General features: G+C 42.4%; 1 protein-coding gene across 1 annotated transcript; it reads right to left on the reverse strand.

Moving 5' to 3' along the window:
* Nucleotides 1-6,675: 6,675 nt before the first annotated feature.
* LOC124024489 (T-cell surface antigen CD2-like) lies at nucleotides 6,676-10,698 on the reverse strand. The gene is made up of 5 exons (XM_046338430.1): nucleotides 10,544-10,698; nucleotides 7,663-7,941; nucleotides 7,315-7,560; nucleotides 7,075-7,227; nucleotides 6,676-6,939 (listed from the first exon to the last, which is right to left on the reverse strand). The coding sequence occupies exons 1-5, from the start codon at nucleotides 10,593-10,595 to the stop codon at nucleotides 6,704-6,706; spliced, it is 966 nt and encodes a 321-aa protein (XP_046194386.1). The 5' UTR covers nucleotides 10,596-10,698; the 3' UTR covers nucleotides 6,676-6,703.
* Nucleotides 10,699-17,229: the final 6,531 nt, after the last annotated feature.

Genomic DNA, 17,229 nt, shown 5'->3' on the forward strand with positions numbered 1-17,229 from the left:
TATCATCAGGAATGAGCGAGCTACATGACATTGAGCATGTTGTCACAGAGGTGTCCCACACAAGTTGCCCAAATGTACCCAAGTGGCCGAATTGGTACAGTGATACATTTTGATGCAAATAACTATATACAATACTAAAATGTTATTCTAACACCCCCCCCCATTTTTTAAATTTACATTTAAAAATATATATATATTTGAAAATGTGAAGAAAAAAAAATAACAAGGGTAACACACTTTCAATGTATAATGTACAATATTGTGAAGACCCTCAGTCCACTACACAATATTGTGCTGCTGATGCCATAGCCCATAGCAGTCTCTTTTGGGTATAAAACAGAGGGTCACTGAACAAGTGGTGCAGCAAGCTCCCAGATGAGCAGCTCCCTGAAGACTAGCTGTGAGATGGGGGGCTGTCCACAGCTCTTAGCCATTTCCTTCTGCAGGATGAAGGCATTCACCACAGCAATGTCGATGAAATGATAAAACAATGTCTTGTACCATTTCATTGTCTTGTGGAGAACATTGTAGTAACCTATCAGGGCGTCTGACAGGTCCACACCTCTCATGCCCTTGTTGTAATCCTTTATAGCTGCAGGAATGGGGACATTTTTGGTGGTCCATGCCCCATTAGCGTCCTTCACACGCCTGACGACGTGATCGCCACTGAAGGACTTGTGGATAGTGGTGCACATGACCACCTCTCTGGTATCCATCCACTTCACAAAGAGCAGGCCATCTTGGTGAATCCATCTCCTGGTACCCCGATCAGCCCGCTTAGGCATTTCGTTCACCTTGGTTTTAAGAAAGCCAACTCTGTTGGTCCGAATAGTGCCACAAGCTCACACATCCAGCTTCCTCTGGTCTGTAAACAGGGTAGGGCCTGTGTAGAAATTGTCCACAAACAGTTTGTAGCTCTTCCCCAGCAGTTGAAAATCTAACAACTCCATAACGGAATCATAGCTAAGTCCCTTACCAGTCGCACAACTGCTCTTTCCCTCAACAAAAAAAATTGCACTTGTGTGCACACGCAGAATCAGCCAAAACAAACCGTTTGTAACCCCATTTAGTTGGTTTGTTATGCATGTCTTGTTTTAGGCAAAGTCTGGCCTTTGAGGCTACCATCCTCTTATCTATGGAAAGGTTCTGGGCAGGCTGAAAATAGGTCTTGCAGGCCTCAACCACGTTGTGGTAGAGAGGTTCTATTTTGCAGAGTCTATCAAACCTTGATGTGCCTCGCTTCTTCTCGTTGTCCTCATCAACTTCTGGGTCACTTTCAGGGTTTTTAGCTTCACAAGATCCATGTAAATCAAATCAAATCAAATCAAATTTTATTTGTCACATACACATGGTTAGCAGATGTTAATGCAAGTGTAGCGAAATGCTTGTGCTTCTAGTTCCGACAATGCAGTGATAACCAACAAGTAATCTAACTAACAATTCCAAAACTACTGTCTTATACACAGTGTAAGGGGATAAGGAATATGTACATAAGGATATATGAATGAGTGATGGTACAGAGCAGCATACAGTAGATGGTATCGAGTACAGTATATACATATGAGATGAGTGTGTAGACAAAGTAAACAAAGTGGCATAGTTAAAGTGGCTAGTGATACATGTATTACATAAGGATGCAGTCGATGATGTAGAGTACAGTATATACATATGCATATGAGATGAATAATGTAGGGTAAGTAACATTATATAAGGTAGCATTGTTTAAAGTGGCTAGTGATATATTTCCATCATTTCCCATCAATTCCCATTATTAAAATGGCTGGAGTTGGGTCAGTGTCAATGACAGTGTGTTGGCAGCAGTCACTCAATGTTAGTGGTGGCTGTTTAACAGTCTGATGGCCTTGAGATATAAGCTGTTTTTCAGTCTCTCGGTCCCAGCTTTGATGCACCTGTACTGACCTCGCCTTCTGGATGATAGCGGGGTGAACAGGCAGTGTTTCGGGTGGTTGATGTTCTTGATGATCTTTATGGCCTTCCTGTAACAACGGGTGGTGTAGGTGTCCTGGAGGGCAGGTAGTTTGCCCCCGGTGATGCGTTGTGCAGTCCTCACTACCCTCTGGAGAGCCTTACGGTTGAGGGCGGAGCAGTTGCCGTACCAGGCGGTGATACAGCCCGCCAGGATGCTCTCGATTGTGCATCTGTAGAAGTTTGTGAGTGCTTTTGGTGACAAGCCAAATTTCTTCAGCCTCCTGAGGTTGAATAGGCGCTGCTGCGCCTTCTTCACGACGCTGTCAGTGTGAGTGGACCAATTCAGTTTGTCTGTGATGTGTATGCCGAGGAACTTAAAACTAGCTACCCTCTCCACTACTGTTCCATCGATGTGGATAGGGGGGAGTTCCCTCTGCTGTTTCCTGAAGTCCACAATCATCTCATTAGTTTTGTTGACGTTGAGTGTGAGGTTATTTTCCTGACACCACACTCCGAGGTAAATGACCTTTGAAAGGTAACAAAAAAGATCTGACATGGAAATGGGCTTCCATGCATCTTTCTTGCCTGCCTGTTTCTTAGCCCCATACTGTATGTTAAAAACACCTTGAGGATGGATCCTAAACAACGTTTGCCGTGTTTCTGTCGATATTATGGAGAAAATTTTCAAAAAAGGCTATCCTCAAAACATGAGGCACTTCTGGATTGGATTTTTCTCAGGCCTTCGCCTGCAATATCAGTTCTGTTATACTCACAGACAATATTTGTACAGTTTTGGAAACTTTAGAGTGTTTTCTATCCTAAGCTGTCAATTATATGCATATTCTAGCATCTTGTCCTGACAAAATATCCCGTTTACTACGGGAACGTTATTTTTCCAAAAATGAAAATACTGCCCCCTAGTCACAAAAGGTTTTAAAGACATAGTATGATCCCAAGCCCAAAACAATCCCAAATGATTGTACCATTATCCAATAAAGCCTATGATAGGCTACTGCAAACTTCAACACAACAGAAAAACATAAAAGCCCATAGATGTAGCTATGCTATCTTGGGTAAATACATTAAAAAACCTCCAGTAAGATATTATTTTTGACTGTATTACTGTATTGTATTATACTGTATCATGAGGAATGGAATTATACCCCTCTTTCAAACCATGAACCTGGGAGAGAACATGTGATGCTGGTGAAGAACATGCGGCCAACAAATTTGATTAAAATTTTGAAATATAAAATGCACGTGATGTATATTGTATCATTATACAAGAGACAGAGGCTATAAATGAGTGGTGTAACTGATTCAGGTTTGTAGGCCTCCTTGCTCGCACACGCTTTTCAGCTCTGCCCACAAATTTTCTATAGTTTTGAGGTCAGAGCTTTGTGATGACCACTCCAATACCTTGACTTTGCAACGACTTTGGAAGTATGCTTGGGGTCATTGTCCATTTGGAAGACCCATTTGCGACTGATTTCTTGAGATGTTGCTTCAATATAGCCACATCATTTTCCGTCCTCATGATGCCATCTATTTTGTGAAGTGCATAAGTCAGCAAGCTTCAATAAGTGGATCTTTGCGGGCCCAACGGGAAGCTGGCCACTGATAGGCTGCAGTGCTGGGAGTCAGGGACTGAGAGCTGGGGCCTGCGGTCGCCCATGCCCATCGAGGCTAAATGTACTAATGCTGTCACCTTCAGGGAACGCATCTATGTAGTTGGTCAGTGGATTAAACCTGTTCTACTCTCAGTTCACCTGTGCAATCATATTGAGTGTGTTTGTGTGTGTGTCCATTTGTGTGTCAGTGTGTGTGTATCTGTTGTAACAATCCTCCCCTTTCCCCAGGCGGTGCCATGCATGCTCTGTACTGCTACTCCCCCCAGTCAGACAGCTGGTCTATGGTGACCCGGCTGGGCGAGAGGGCGAGCTGCGCCATCGCAGCCTGTAACAACAAACTATTCATCACTGGTGGCCGTGACGACAAGAACCAGGTCATCTCCATGGTGATGTGCTGGGACCCAGTCACAACCACAATGACAGAGGAATGTGTGTTACCGCTTGGTGTCTCTCACCACGGAAGCGTCACACTCCACAAGTCCTACACGCACATACACAGGATAGCACCTGCAACCGTGTCGGTGTGACAGAGAGCTGGGACTATGTGTGTGAGAATGAATGTCCTACCTGCAGCAAAGCACCCCCACAACATGATGCTGCCACCCCAGTGCTTCACGGTTGGGATGGTGTTCTTCGGCTTGCAAGCCTTCCCCTTTTCCCCCCAAACATAACAATGATTTTATGGCCAAATAGTTATATTTTTGTTGCATCAGACCAGAGGACATTTCTCCAAAAAGTATGATCTTTGTCCCGTGGGGCAGTTGCAAACCGTAGTCTGACTTTTTTATGGCAGTTTTGGAGCACCTGAGCGGCCTTTCAGGTTATGTCAATATAGGACTTGTTTTACTGTGGATATAGATACAGTCGGAAGTTTACATACACTTAGGTTGGAGTCATTAAAACTTGTTTTTCAACCACTCCACATATTTCTTGTTATCAAACTATAGTTTTGGCAAGTCGGTTAGGACATCTACTTTGTGCATGACACAAGTCATTTTTCCAATAATTTTTTACAGATTATTTCACTTATAATTCACTGTATCACAATTCCATTGGGTCAGAAGTTGACATAGACTAAGTTGACTGCGCCTTTAAACCGCTTGGAAAATTCCAGAAAATTATTTAGAAGCTTCTGATAGGCTAATTGACATAATTTGAGTCAATTGGAGGTTTACCTGTGGATGTATTTCAAGGCCTACCTTCAAACTCAGTGCCTCTTTGCTAGACATCATGGGAAAATCAAAAGAAATCAGCCAAGACCTCAGAAAAAAATTGTAGTCCTCCACAAGTCTGGTTCATCCTTGGGAGCAATTTCCAAATGCCTGAAGGTACCACGTTCATCTGTACAAACAATAGTAGGCAAGTATAAACACCATGGGACCACGCAGCCATCATACCGCTCAGGAAGGAGACGCATTCTGTCTCCTAGAGATGGACGTACTTTGTTGCAAAAAGTGCAAATCAATCCCGGAACAACAGCAAAGGACCTTGTGAAGATGCTGGAGGAAACAGGTACACATTTTGTTACGTTACAATCTTATTCTAAAATGGATTAAATCATTTTTTGTAGCTCCGTCAGAGGGACCCGGCCACACTGAACAATCGGGGGAGAAGGGCCTTGGTCAGGGAGGTGACCAAGAACCCGATGGTCACTCTTGCAGATTAACACAATTCCTCTGTGGAGATGGGAGAACCTTCCAGAAAAACAACCATCTCTGCAGCACTCCACCAATCAGGCCGTTATGGTAGAGTGGCCAGACGGAAGCGACTCCTCAGTAAAAGGCACATGACAGCCCGCTTGGAGTTTGCCAAAAGGCACCTAAAGGACTCTCAGACCATGAGAAACAAGATGATCTGTTCTGATGAAACCAAGATTGAACTCTTTGGCCTGAATGCCAAGCGCCACGTCTGGAGGAAAGCTGGCACCATCTCTACAGTGAAGCATGGTGGTGGCAGTATCATGCGGTGGAGATGTATTTCAGCGGCAGGGACTGGAAGGCTAGTCAGGATCGAGGGTTCGATCATGACTAATCAAACCAAACTGTGCAGAAGCAATTTGATGAATTGAAAGAGACATCTGTTACAAAACACAAAAAAAGTTTAATGACATTCTATACTGGTTGGTGTTGAAAACGCAAACCATGATATTGAAGTGCCCAAAGTCGGTAAGTTTTGTTTATTGGTTGTGTGATGCATTAACACAGGAACCTGTTGGTGGAAAATTTGTTGCATATATTTTATATAATTATAAATACGACATCAAAATGTTGAAAATCTGATTTCCCCCCAACTGATCATTGTCTGCAGCCGGCTCTGATCGTAGTGTAATGAGACAGGCAGAGAGCGTGAACCCTCAACCCTCTGGCCAATAGCCCTGCGTGGCATCGACGGTCCCCCCAGTAAATTTCGATCTGTCCCTAACTGTACTTGTAAGTCGCTCTGGATAAGAGTGTCTGCTTACTGACTAAAATGTGAAAGTGTCTCTCTCACACGCTCTCTCAGACACATGCACACACCTACTCATGTCTGTCTCTGCACTGCTCACTCCCACTGTTGTCCAAAGATGAGTGGCAGTAGTGTAACTGCAGAGCATGCTGTTTATTTGTCTTGCAGCTGTGGTAAAGATCTCTATATACATTCAGGGGAATCAGTCTGTTGACTGCAGTGAAGGGACAGGATGTGGTATGTGTCTGAGGCTGAACTGTGGCCCCAGTTTACTGAACATTGAGTTAGAACAGAAAGACCCCAGGAACACAAACCACACACACAATAGTCAAAATCTTACAGACTTACAAATCTAGTATTATATTACGGACAGCAAACACAAGATGACTTAACACTGAGTTTAATTTCTGAAGTATCCAGTACCATTAATCTTTAAAAACAAACACCTAAAGTACAGCTCCCTGATTATGATGCTATAGATGTTTTAAAACATGCCACGATATCTAGTTCTAATGCAATTCTAATAAGGTCAGGTTGGAGGAAGAAAAAGAAGAGGAAGAGGCGAGAGATCTCACACATACACATAAGTGGTGAAGCACTGCTCTTTATTTGTAACTGCTGCAATCAAAGTTTGAACCATTGTGTGACCATTGTGTGACACCCCCCCCCCCCCGCCCCACACACACACACACACACACCTAACTCGTGTGTTTCCAGGGTCCTGTCCGCCTGGGAATTGGTATGGGCGGTGCATCATCTGGTTTAGGCTGTGGAGACCTGGGTCGAGGCACTGGTCTGGAGTTTTGGGTGGCCTGTGATGGAGTTCTGTTTTTTGGCCGGGTTCGGCTCTGGGACTTGTGGGGGTGATGGTGGTGGTGGAGGGATGCTTGACGTGTGGGCTGGGTGAGGGGCGCAAGTCTCATCTCCTCCTCTTCTACATGGGGAACATCAGGGATTAGGATTCATGGGTAAGGGAGTTAGATGTTGGTAACTACATGTAATGTGAGTAGTCTTCTGTTTTATCATCATGTAGATAACTGCTGTGTTTTTATTCATGTGTGTTCAGTACCTTTTATGCGACTCGCGCGCCGCCTGCGGCTCTGGCAGATACACACCAAGGTGATGACGAAGAGGATGAGGAGCAGACCACCTCCACCAGCCAGAATCGCCACCATCAGCCATAGCTTCATCCCAAACAAAAGCACTGTAGAGGAAGAATCCTCTGCAGAAGAATCATCATCATCATCAGCATCATCATCAGCATCATCATCGTCAGAAATGTTTATTTCATTTAGTCTCTCCTACACACCTGCACATTCAGGGTTAACATCGTCACTCTTCTCTTCACTGGCTTTGTTACTCACTGTACACACGTAGAGGTCTACAGATTTCAGCATTGCCTTGGTTATTGTCAGAGTTTTGTCAGTGGATCCTGTCAGTGTTTGTCTGTTACGGCTCCACACCACCTTAACATCCACAGAGTTCCCCACATCGCACCTCAGACTGACAGATGCATCCGTACAGGTGTGTGTCAGACGTGGCTTAGACACAGGCACTGAGAACACAAAACACACACTGTAACGAGGACATATTTTCCCTAACACTGGCTACGTGCGTACGTGCATATGTTTGCTTTCTGTTTGTGTAGCCTACTTACAGAGCACACACAGGCGAGTTGTTTTTTCTAACATGAGTTTTCCCGCGTTGTCGTAGATGGTGACCTGGTAAGGCCCTGTATTATTCAGCTGTAGGTTAGTTAGTAACAGAGAACCATTCGGTGTGGTCTGGGGTTTTGGCTTAGTATTCTTCCTGGTGTCGTAAACTATCTTATCGTAATGGGACCACCGTAAGTGAAATGACTGTCCAAGCAACTCCAGGCCATGGTCAATCACCTTATTCTTCCCAACAGCAGCATACATAGTACACTCCTCGGCACCTAAACATACAGTGAAATGTACATTTTAACATCAGATACAGCTGGTGATGACTTTTACACTGTCAGAAATAAAAGATGCTTAGTAGAACCATACAGGGTTCTTTGGTTTGTTCGGTTTGTTAATATCTAGAACCCTCTATGTAGGATTCTTCAAAGAACCTTCTGTTTATGGTTCTACCTAGAACCATTATATAATCTAAAGGTTCTTTCTAGAACCGTCTATGAAGGGTTCTCCCGAGAACCCTTTTATCTTTGGAGAGTTCATCCTAGAACCCTATATGAACAGTTCCACCGGCCTTATTACCCTTTAAAATTACATTGCATATATAAGGCCTTTCTATGAGGGCCTAACTATACCCTAATACAGGGGTGTTAGGAATCTCCTGGTTTACAGGCCACATCAGGACTGCAAATCACACTATGCTGGCTTGCAAAGTGATGTGTAATTCCTATTGGGATCCAGCCAGAGTTAGTATATCCAACGAAGTGGAATTATTATTCACCCACAACCTGCATTCAGAATGACTGCCAGGGTAGGGAAGTTTGAAATGAGACTCTCTCAATCATCTAAGCATGAACAACCATCTCAGTACCGGGTGCAATACATCTAATTACTAACAGATTTGATTTGTTTATATACAATATTTATCTTTGTGTTGCATAAAATGAATCAAACAATCTATACAAAAACACAGATATTACAGTAAAACAAACAATTCTGAAAGTCTCCCTGCAGTAGAGCATGCTGGGAAATATTATAATATAGTTCTATGTAGAACCCTTTGCCTTACAAAGAACCCTTGTGGCCAAAATAGCTTTTTTCCACCTGAGGAACATTGCCAGGGTGTGGCCATTTCCCGCTCAGGCTGATACAGAGAGACTCATCCATGCTTTTATTACAAGCAGGCTTGACTACTGTAATGCTCTCCTGTCTGGTCTACCCAATAAAGCCATTGGTCAACTGCAAAACATACAAAATGCTGCAGCATGGGTACTGACCAAGTACAGACAGAGAGCACACATTACATTGGTTTTATGGTCCCTGCAATGGCTGCCTGTGAGTTTTAGAATTCATTTTAAGAGTATTCTATTGGTTTTTAAATCAATCCACGATTGTGCACCCCAAAACATGTCAGACAGGCTTAAAGTTATGTACCCAGTAGGTCCCTCAGGTCCTCTGGCACTGGCCTTTTAACTATCCCAAAGCCTACGGCCAAGAGGCATGGAGAGGCAGCCTTCAGTTACTATGCCACCAGCCTCTGGATTAGACTGCCAGAGAATCTGAGGAGGGCCGAAATCTTAAAACACATATTTTTTTGATTTGCCTTTCCTTAGGGTGCTTTTGAGAAATGTAGTGTTTATTGTTATTATTTTGTTTTTTTATTTGTTGTGTAGTAAATATTTCTGTTTTTATTGTTATTGTTTATTGTCATATTTTTTTCTTCCTTTAAAGCACATTGTGTTGCATTCCATGTCTAAAATGTGCTGTATAAATAAAGTTTGATTTTATTTTATTTTACTTGACTTTCAAAAAGGATTCTTCTGATCAAAATGGTTCTTGGTAGAACCCTATCCCTCCGCAAAGAACCCTATCCCTCTGCAAAGAACCCTATCCCTCCGCAAAGAACCCTATCCCTCCGCAAAGAACCCTATCCCTCCGCAAAGAACCCTATCCCTCCGCAAAGAACCCTATCCCTCCGCAAAGAACCCTATCCCTCCGCAAAGAACCCTATCCCTCCGCAAAGAACCCTATCCCTCTGCAAAGAACCCTATCCCTCTGCAAAGAACCCTATCCCTCCGCAAAGAACCCTATCCCTCCGCAAAGAACCCTATCCCTCCGCAAAGAACCCTATCCCTCCGCAAAGAACCCTATCCCTCCGCAAAGAACCCTATCCCTCTGCAAAGAACCCTTTTGGAACCATTTTCTTTCTAAGAGTAGTGTTAGAAAATGAGTGAGCAGAAAAAGGGGAAACTGCATTTGAATTACTAATGAGAAAATCATTTCAACTTATACACAGAAAATACTGTAAGTCTACATACTAACGAAGAGGTTAGTTAGTACAACCCAGAATATATGATATGGCAAATTTAAGTTCAGAGGATTGAGAGTGTCGGTAAGAATCATCTTACGAAGCACCATCATTTCTATTGTCTATCTAGGTCAAGCATAGAAGCAGGGATCAACAACAAAAACTGTAGTTTTAATGGAAATATCACAATGACATCAACTAAGTGAAATGGTTATTATTTCATATGATCTTTTTCATTTGATGTGGTCCTGAGAAGTACGCTAAACTGAAAACAGCCAAATCAATTATTACACACTTAGGTTCTGGTTTTCTGTCCAGTGGATAATGGATCACTGATTAAAAATAAGACCACATCCATGTCTTGTTTTCTTTTTACACTTTTTGAAAAGATTTAGAAGGCAAATGAATGATTTCTTTGATTTGTAGTTTTACCCAAGGCATCACCCTAACCAAGCCAGGCTAAAAGCCTTAAATCCAGGCCGTAAAGGGGGACGGAGTGACTTAAACTTCACCATGAACACAACAATATAGATCCAAATGAAAATATAGTCTGATTCTAATTCTTAACTCACCTGCAAACCCCAGAGCGAGGAGGATGAGAGATATCAGCATCACCACTGACATTCTCACGGAGTGATTGCACCTGCTCCAGACTGTATCTGTGTGTCTGTGAGCGCTCTGTTCATCATATTTCTGAGCGAGGGGACATCCTGTCTGTGTGTGTGTGTGTGTGTGTGTGTGTGTGTGTGTGTGTGTGTGTGTGTGTGTGTGTGTGTGTGTGTGTGTGTGTGTGTGTGTGTGTGTGTGTGTGTGTGTGTGTGTGTGTGTGTGTGTGTGTGTGTGTGTGTGTGTTTCAGAAATCAGTCTAGAGATCGTGGTCTGGATCACTTGACTCATGAGTTCATTGGATATGATGCAAAAATATGTTTTAGATTGTTCTGTTATTTAAACATGATCAATCATCACCATGCTGTATTATTTCCTGTTTTGCCAAATAAATGCAAAGCCTGCCCTATACAGTGTGTCTCCGCCCTTCCAGGATTGTCATCCGTGGGCGTTCAACACCCTTCTGTAGCTAGTTTTGAAGGAAATGGCAGACAAATGTTTTTTTTATAGTTATCATAAAGTTTTGGGCTTATTTTATTGGTAAGTAAGCTATACTTTTGACCGGTTATTGATTTGTAACAAAGTCAATTGTCCGTGACGTAGACATTGCTTGACAGAGACATTGTATATATATATATAATATGACATTTGTAATGTCTTTACTGTTTTTAAACTTCTGTATGTGTAATGTTTACTGTTAATTTTTGTTGTTTTTCACTTTATATATTCACTTTGTATGTTGTCTACCTCACTTGCTTTGGCAATGTTAACACATGTTTCCCATGCCAATAAAGCCCTTGAATTGAATTGAATTGAATTGACATTGCACATTGTTTCATGAGCTGGCGCCTCTGCTTAGGCCGGTTCAGTTTATTATTAGTCATTCAGTAATAACATGTCACATTTCTAGATTATAGAATGACGCCAACAAAACAAGAAACCCAACCGTGACGCTTAGGAGGGCTAAGTGCCACTAACAAAGATAACTACCCACACTAAAGGAGGGGAAAAGGGCTACCTAAGTATGATTCCCAATCAGAGACAACGATAGACAGCTGTCCCTGATTGAGAACCATACCAGGCCAAAACATAGAAATAAAGAGACATAGAAAACAAAACATAGAATGCCCACCCCACATCACACCCTGACCTAACCAAATAGAGAAATAAAACAGCTCTCTAAGGTTAGGGCGTGACAGTGTTATACAAATAAACTAATATTTTTGATAAGAGAATTATGTTCTCCAGGTACATCACCCAATTTAATTATATTAACTCTCAGTCTGCCAACCAGAATTTGTAAGATCCTGGTCGAATGAAACAGGCGGAGGCCCAGCTAAATAGTCAAAAAGGTTTATTCACGGGAACATTCTGGCGTGCACAGTACAAAGCAATTCATTTTATACTGACTTCTCACACCCACACATTCACACAACAATACGCACACACATACACACAAACAGGATACACACAAACAGACTCACACACATACACACAAAAAGACACACACAATGTCCTGCTATGCACACACTGTCTGTCTCACTACCCAGCCGACAGAGATTTGTGACCTTGTCCTTGAGACGTACTCCCTGTTCTCTCCCAAATCTCTAGTCAAGTCGGCACCAAGCTCAGACAGTCTGTGTTTAAAATACCATAAAGACATTGTTTTACCCTAATTCTGACGAGGACTACACATTAATTGATTATGATTTTATACATTGTAATCAATTCCATACAATTATATGTTTCAGGGCGGAATATTCTAATCATTCAATTAACAGATAATTCTCAACTAACAATTTTATATTTGAGATTCTTCAAATAGCCACCCTTTGCCTTGATGACAGCTTTGCACACTCTTGATATTCTCTCAAACAGCTTCACCTGGAATGTGTTTCCAACAGTCTGAACAGGAGTTCCCACATATGCTGAACACTTGTTGGCTGCTTTTCCTCTGCGGTCTGACTCATCCCAAACCATCTCAATTTGGTTGAGGTCGGGGGATTGTGGAGGCCAGGTCATCTCACACAGCACTCCATCACTCTCCTTATATTGGTCAAATAACCCTAACACAGCCTAGAGGTGTGTCATTGTCCTGTTGAAAAACAAACTATATTCCCACTAAGCACAAACCAGATGGGATGGCGTATCACTGCATAATGCTGTGGTAGCCATGCTGGTTAAGTGAGCCTTGAATTCTAAATAAATCACTGACAGTGTCACCAGCAAAGCACCTCCACACCATAACACCTCCTCACTTATATTTCCCACCTTTGCAGTGGGAAATACACATGTGGAGATATTCCGTTCACCCACCCCGCGTCTCACAAAAACATGGCGGTTGGAAACAAAAATCTCCAATTTGTAGGACAGATTTCCACCGGTCTAATGTCCATTGCTCGTGTTTCTTGGCCCAAGCAAGTCTCTTCTTCTTATTGGTGTCCTTCAGTAGTGGTTTGTTTACAGCAACTCAACCATGAAGGCCTGATTCACACAGTCTCCTCTGAACAGTTTATGTTAAGATGTGTCTGTTAATTGAACTCTGTGAAGACTTTATTTGGGCTGCAATTTCTGAGGCTGGTAACTCTAATGAACTTATCCTCTGCAACAGAGGTAACTCTGGGTCTTCCTTTCCTGTGGCAGTCCTCATGAGAGCCTGTTTCATCATAGCGCTTAATAGTTTTTGCAACTGAAAATGTAAAAGTTCTTGACATTTTCCGTATTGACTGTTTTAAAGTAACGATGGACTGGTGTTTCTCTTTGCTTATTTGAGCTGTTCTTACCATAATATGGACTTCTGTCTTCTGTATGCCACCTCTACCTTGTCACAACACAACTGATTGGCTCAAACACATTGAGAAGGAAAGAAATGACACAAATTAACTTAAGAAGTAACACCTGTTAGTTTGAATGCATTCCAGGTGATTACCTCATGCAGCTGGTTGAGAGAATGTGAAGAGTGTGCAAAGCTGTCATCAAGGCAAAGGAATATTACATATTCAACCACTGTAAAAAAATATATTATTTGGGTGAATTGAAATTGACTCAAAACAAAAACAAACAAAATATACGTAATAAAAAAGAATGCAAGTCATTTCAATGATTTGCAACACCATCATAGTGTTTAGGAGCTTTAGAGGGAGGACATTTCTCCAAAAGAGAAGGTATCTAAAAAAAAAAATATTTTTTACCTTTATTTAACCAGGCAAGTCAGTTAAGAACATATTCTTATTTTCAATGACGGCCTGGGAACAGTGGGTTAACTGCCTGTTCAGGGGCAGAACGACAGATTTGTACCTTGTCAGCTCAGGGGTTTGAACTTGCAACCTTCCGGTTACTATTCCAACTCTCTAACCACTAGGCTATGCTGCCGCCCCAAGAGAAATAAAATAAAATATGCACAAAACACAACTAGAAACACCAAACTAGTGTTTTCAACCTTTTCCAGTAGTGCTCCCAGACCCTGGCAAGGTGTTTCACAATAACTGACTAAATGGTGTTACAACACACTATGGAATGTTTCAATAATCCAGCAAAGTTAAGGTTTTGCTCAGTTGCCACTAGTTTTGGTGTTACACTACAAAGCATATATCACACTGCTTTGAGTGTACAGCAGATAGTATGGTATAGACACAGGCCTACGTTTAATCACTGTGGTCAGTGACTGTTGACTTGAATGCAGTGTGGGCTATTGAAGAGAACAGTATGGTGGGAAATTAATAACTGTAATTATTGGAATGTCTGACACTGTTGTGACCTGAACTGTCCTCAGATCAGCGGTCTCAAATGGGAAACACAAGCCTAGTTAGTACTGTACATAAGTCACATAAGTTAGTGAGTGTTTTCACCTGATCCTCTTGTTTTTGTGTCCAGTGAAGGGGACCAGTTTATCTGCAGTATGGTGGCCTGGGTGGAGAGATCAAGCTGACCCCCAAGATCTCAGAACAGCGTTATGAAATCCTATGGAAACACAATGGAAACAAGGTGGTGGAGTTTGATGGGAGCCAGAATAGAGTGTATGGCAGGTATAAAGGCAGGACTCTCCTGGACTGGGGCTCTGGAGAGCTACAGTTGAAGTCGGAAGTTAACGTACACTTAGGGACTGGGGCTCTGGAGAGCTACAGTTGAAGTCGGAAGTTAACGTACACTTAGGGACTGGGGCTCTGGAGAGCTACAGTTGAAGTCGGAAGTTAACGTACACTTAGGGACTGGGGCTCTGGAGAGCTACAGTTGAAATCGGAAGTTAACGTACACTTAGGGACTGGGGCTCTGGAGGTTGAAATCGGAAGTTAACGTACACTTAGGGACTGGGGCTCTGGAGAGCTACAGTTGAAATCGGAAGTTAACGTACACTTAGGGACTGGGGCTCTGGAGAGCTACAGTTGAAATCGGAAGTTAACGTACACTTAGGGACTGGGGCTCTGGAGAGCTACAGTTGAAATCGGAAGTTAACGTACACTTAGGGACTGGGGCTCTGGAGAGCTTCGGAAGTTAACGTACACTTAGGGACTGGGGCTCTGGAGAGCTACAGTTGAAATCGGAAGTTAACGTACACTTAGGGACTGGGGCTCTGGAGAGCTACAGTTGAAATCGGAAGTTAACGTACACTTAGGTTAAAATCCTTAAAACTCGTTTTTCAACCACTCCACAAATGTCTTGTTATCAAACTATAGTTTGGCAAGTCGGTTAGGACATTAGTACTTTAGTACTTCGGTTAATACTCTGTACATGACACAAGTACTTTTTTCAACAATTGTTTACAGACAGATTATTTCACTTATAATTCACTGTATCACATTTCCAGTGGGTCAGAAGTTTACATAGACTAAGTTGACTGTGCCTTTAAACAGCATATCAAAATGAAGTCATGGCTTTAGAAGCTTCTGATAGGCTAATTGACATCATTTGAGTCAAATAGAGGTGTACCTGTGGATGTATTTCAAGGCCTACCTTCAAACACAGTGCCTCTTTGCTTGACGTCATGGGAAAATCAAAAGAAATTAGCCAAGATCTCAGAAAAAAATTGTAGACCTCCACAAGTCTGGTTCATCCTTGGGAGCAATTTCCAAACGCCTGAAGGTACCACATTCATCTGTACAAACAATAGTATACAAGTATAAACACCATGGGACCACGCAGTCGTCATACCGATCAGGAAGGAGATGCGTTCTGTCTCCTAGAGATGAATGTACTTAGGTGCAAAAATTTCAAATTAATCCCAGAACAACTGCAAAGGACCTTGTGGAGATGCTGGAGGAAACAGGTTCAAAAGTATCTATATCCACAGTAAAACGAGTCATATATTGACATAACCTGAAAGGCCGCTCAGCAAGGAAGAAGCCACTGCTCCAAAACCGCCATAAAAAGCCTGACTACGGTTTGCAACTGCACATGGGGACAAAGATCGTACTTTTTGAAGAAATGTCCTCTGGTCTGATGAAACAATAATAGAAATGTTTGGCCATAATGACCATCGTTATGTTTGGAGGAAAAAGGGGGGGGGGAGCCGAAGAACACCATCCCAACCATGAAGCACAGGGGTGGCAGCATCATGTGGTGGGGGTGCTTTACTGCAGGGGGAACTTTTTTTTAAATTTTATTTTAATTTAACTAGGCAGGTCAGTTAAGAACAAATTCTTTCAATGACAGCCTAGGAACAGTGGGTTAACTGCCTGTACAGGGGCCGAATGACAGATTTGTACCTTGTCAGCTCAGGGGTTTGAACTTGCACCCTTACAGTTACTGGTCCAACGCTCTAACCACTAGGCTACTCTGCCACCCATGATGCACTACACAAAATAGATGGCATCATGAGAGAAGAAAAGTATGTGGATATATTGAAGCAACATCTCAAGACATCAGTCAGGAAGTTAAAGCTTGTTTGCAAATGGGTGTTCCAAATGGACAATGACCCCAAGCATACTCCCAAAGTTGTAGCAAAATGTCGTCAGGACAACAAAGCCAAGGTTTTGGAGTGGCCGTCACAAAGCCCTGACCTCAATCCTATAGAAAATTTGTGGGCAGAACTGAAAAAGCATGTGCAAGCAAGGAGGCCTACAAACCTGACTCAGTTACACCAACTCTGTCAGGAGGAATGGGCCAAAATTCACCCAACCTATTGTGGGAAGCTTGTGGAAGGCTACCCAACATTTTTGACCCAAGTTAAACAATTTAAAGGCAATGCTACCAAAAACTAATTGAGTAAATACTAATTCCAACTTATTGTGGGAAGCTTGTGGAAGTATGTAAACTTTTGACCCACTGGGAATGTGATGAAAGAAATAAAAGCTGAAATAAATCATTCTCTCTACCCTTATTCTGACATTTCACATTTTTAAATAAAGTGGTGAATCCTAACTGACCTAAGACAGGGAATTTTTACTCGGATTAAATGTCAGGAATTGTGAAAAACTGAGTTTACATGTATTTGGATAAGGTGTATGTAAACTTCCGACTTCAACTGTAACAATCAAAGGTCTCACTGGTGCAGGCGGTGGATCCTATGAGTTAGAGACTGTCATCAAGGGAGGCTGCAGTACTCACAGCTTATGGTGGAGGTTATTGGTAAGTGCGTGTAATGTTACGGTCTATAGGCATGCATGTAAGGTTTGTGTGTAAACATTATCAGTGGCGATTTTAGCTTGTAAATCTT

Source organism: Oncorhynchus gorbuscha, linkage group LG01 (genome assembly GCF_021184085.1).
Source record: "Oncorhynchus gorbuscha isolate QuinsamMale2020 ecotype Even-year linkage group LG01, OgorEven_v1.0, whole genome shotgun sequence".
Taxonomy (NCBI): domain Eukaryota; kingdom Metazoa; phylum Chordata; class Actinopteri; order Salmoniformes; family Salmonidae; genus Oncorhynchus; species Oncorhynchus gorbuscha.

Excerpts from the sequence above, each read along its gene's own strand:
- LOC124024489 (XM_046338430.1), bottom strand. The coding sequence starts at position 10,595 with ATGTCAGTGGTGATGCTGATATCTCTCATCCTCCTCGCTCTGGGGTTT. Across the intron at positions 7,561-7,662 it reads AACTCGCCTGTGTGTGCTCT|TGCCTGTGTCTAAGCCACGT; the intron begins GTAAGTAGGCTA and ends TTGTGTTCTCAG. Across the intron at positions 6,940-7,074 it reads GCGCGCGAGTCGCATAAAAG|AAGAGGAGGAGATGAGACTT; the intron begins GTACTGAACACA and ends TTCCCCATGTAG.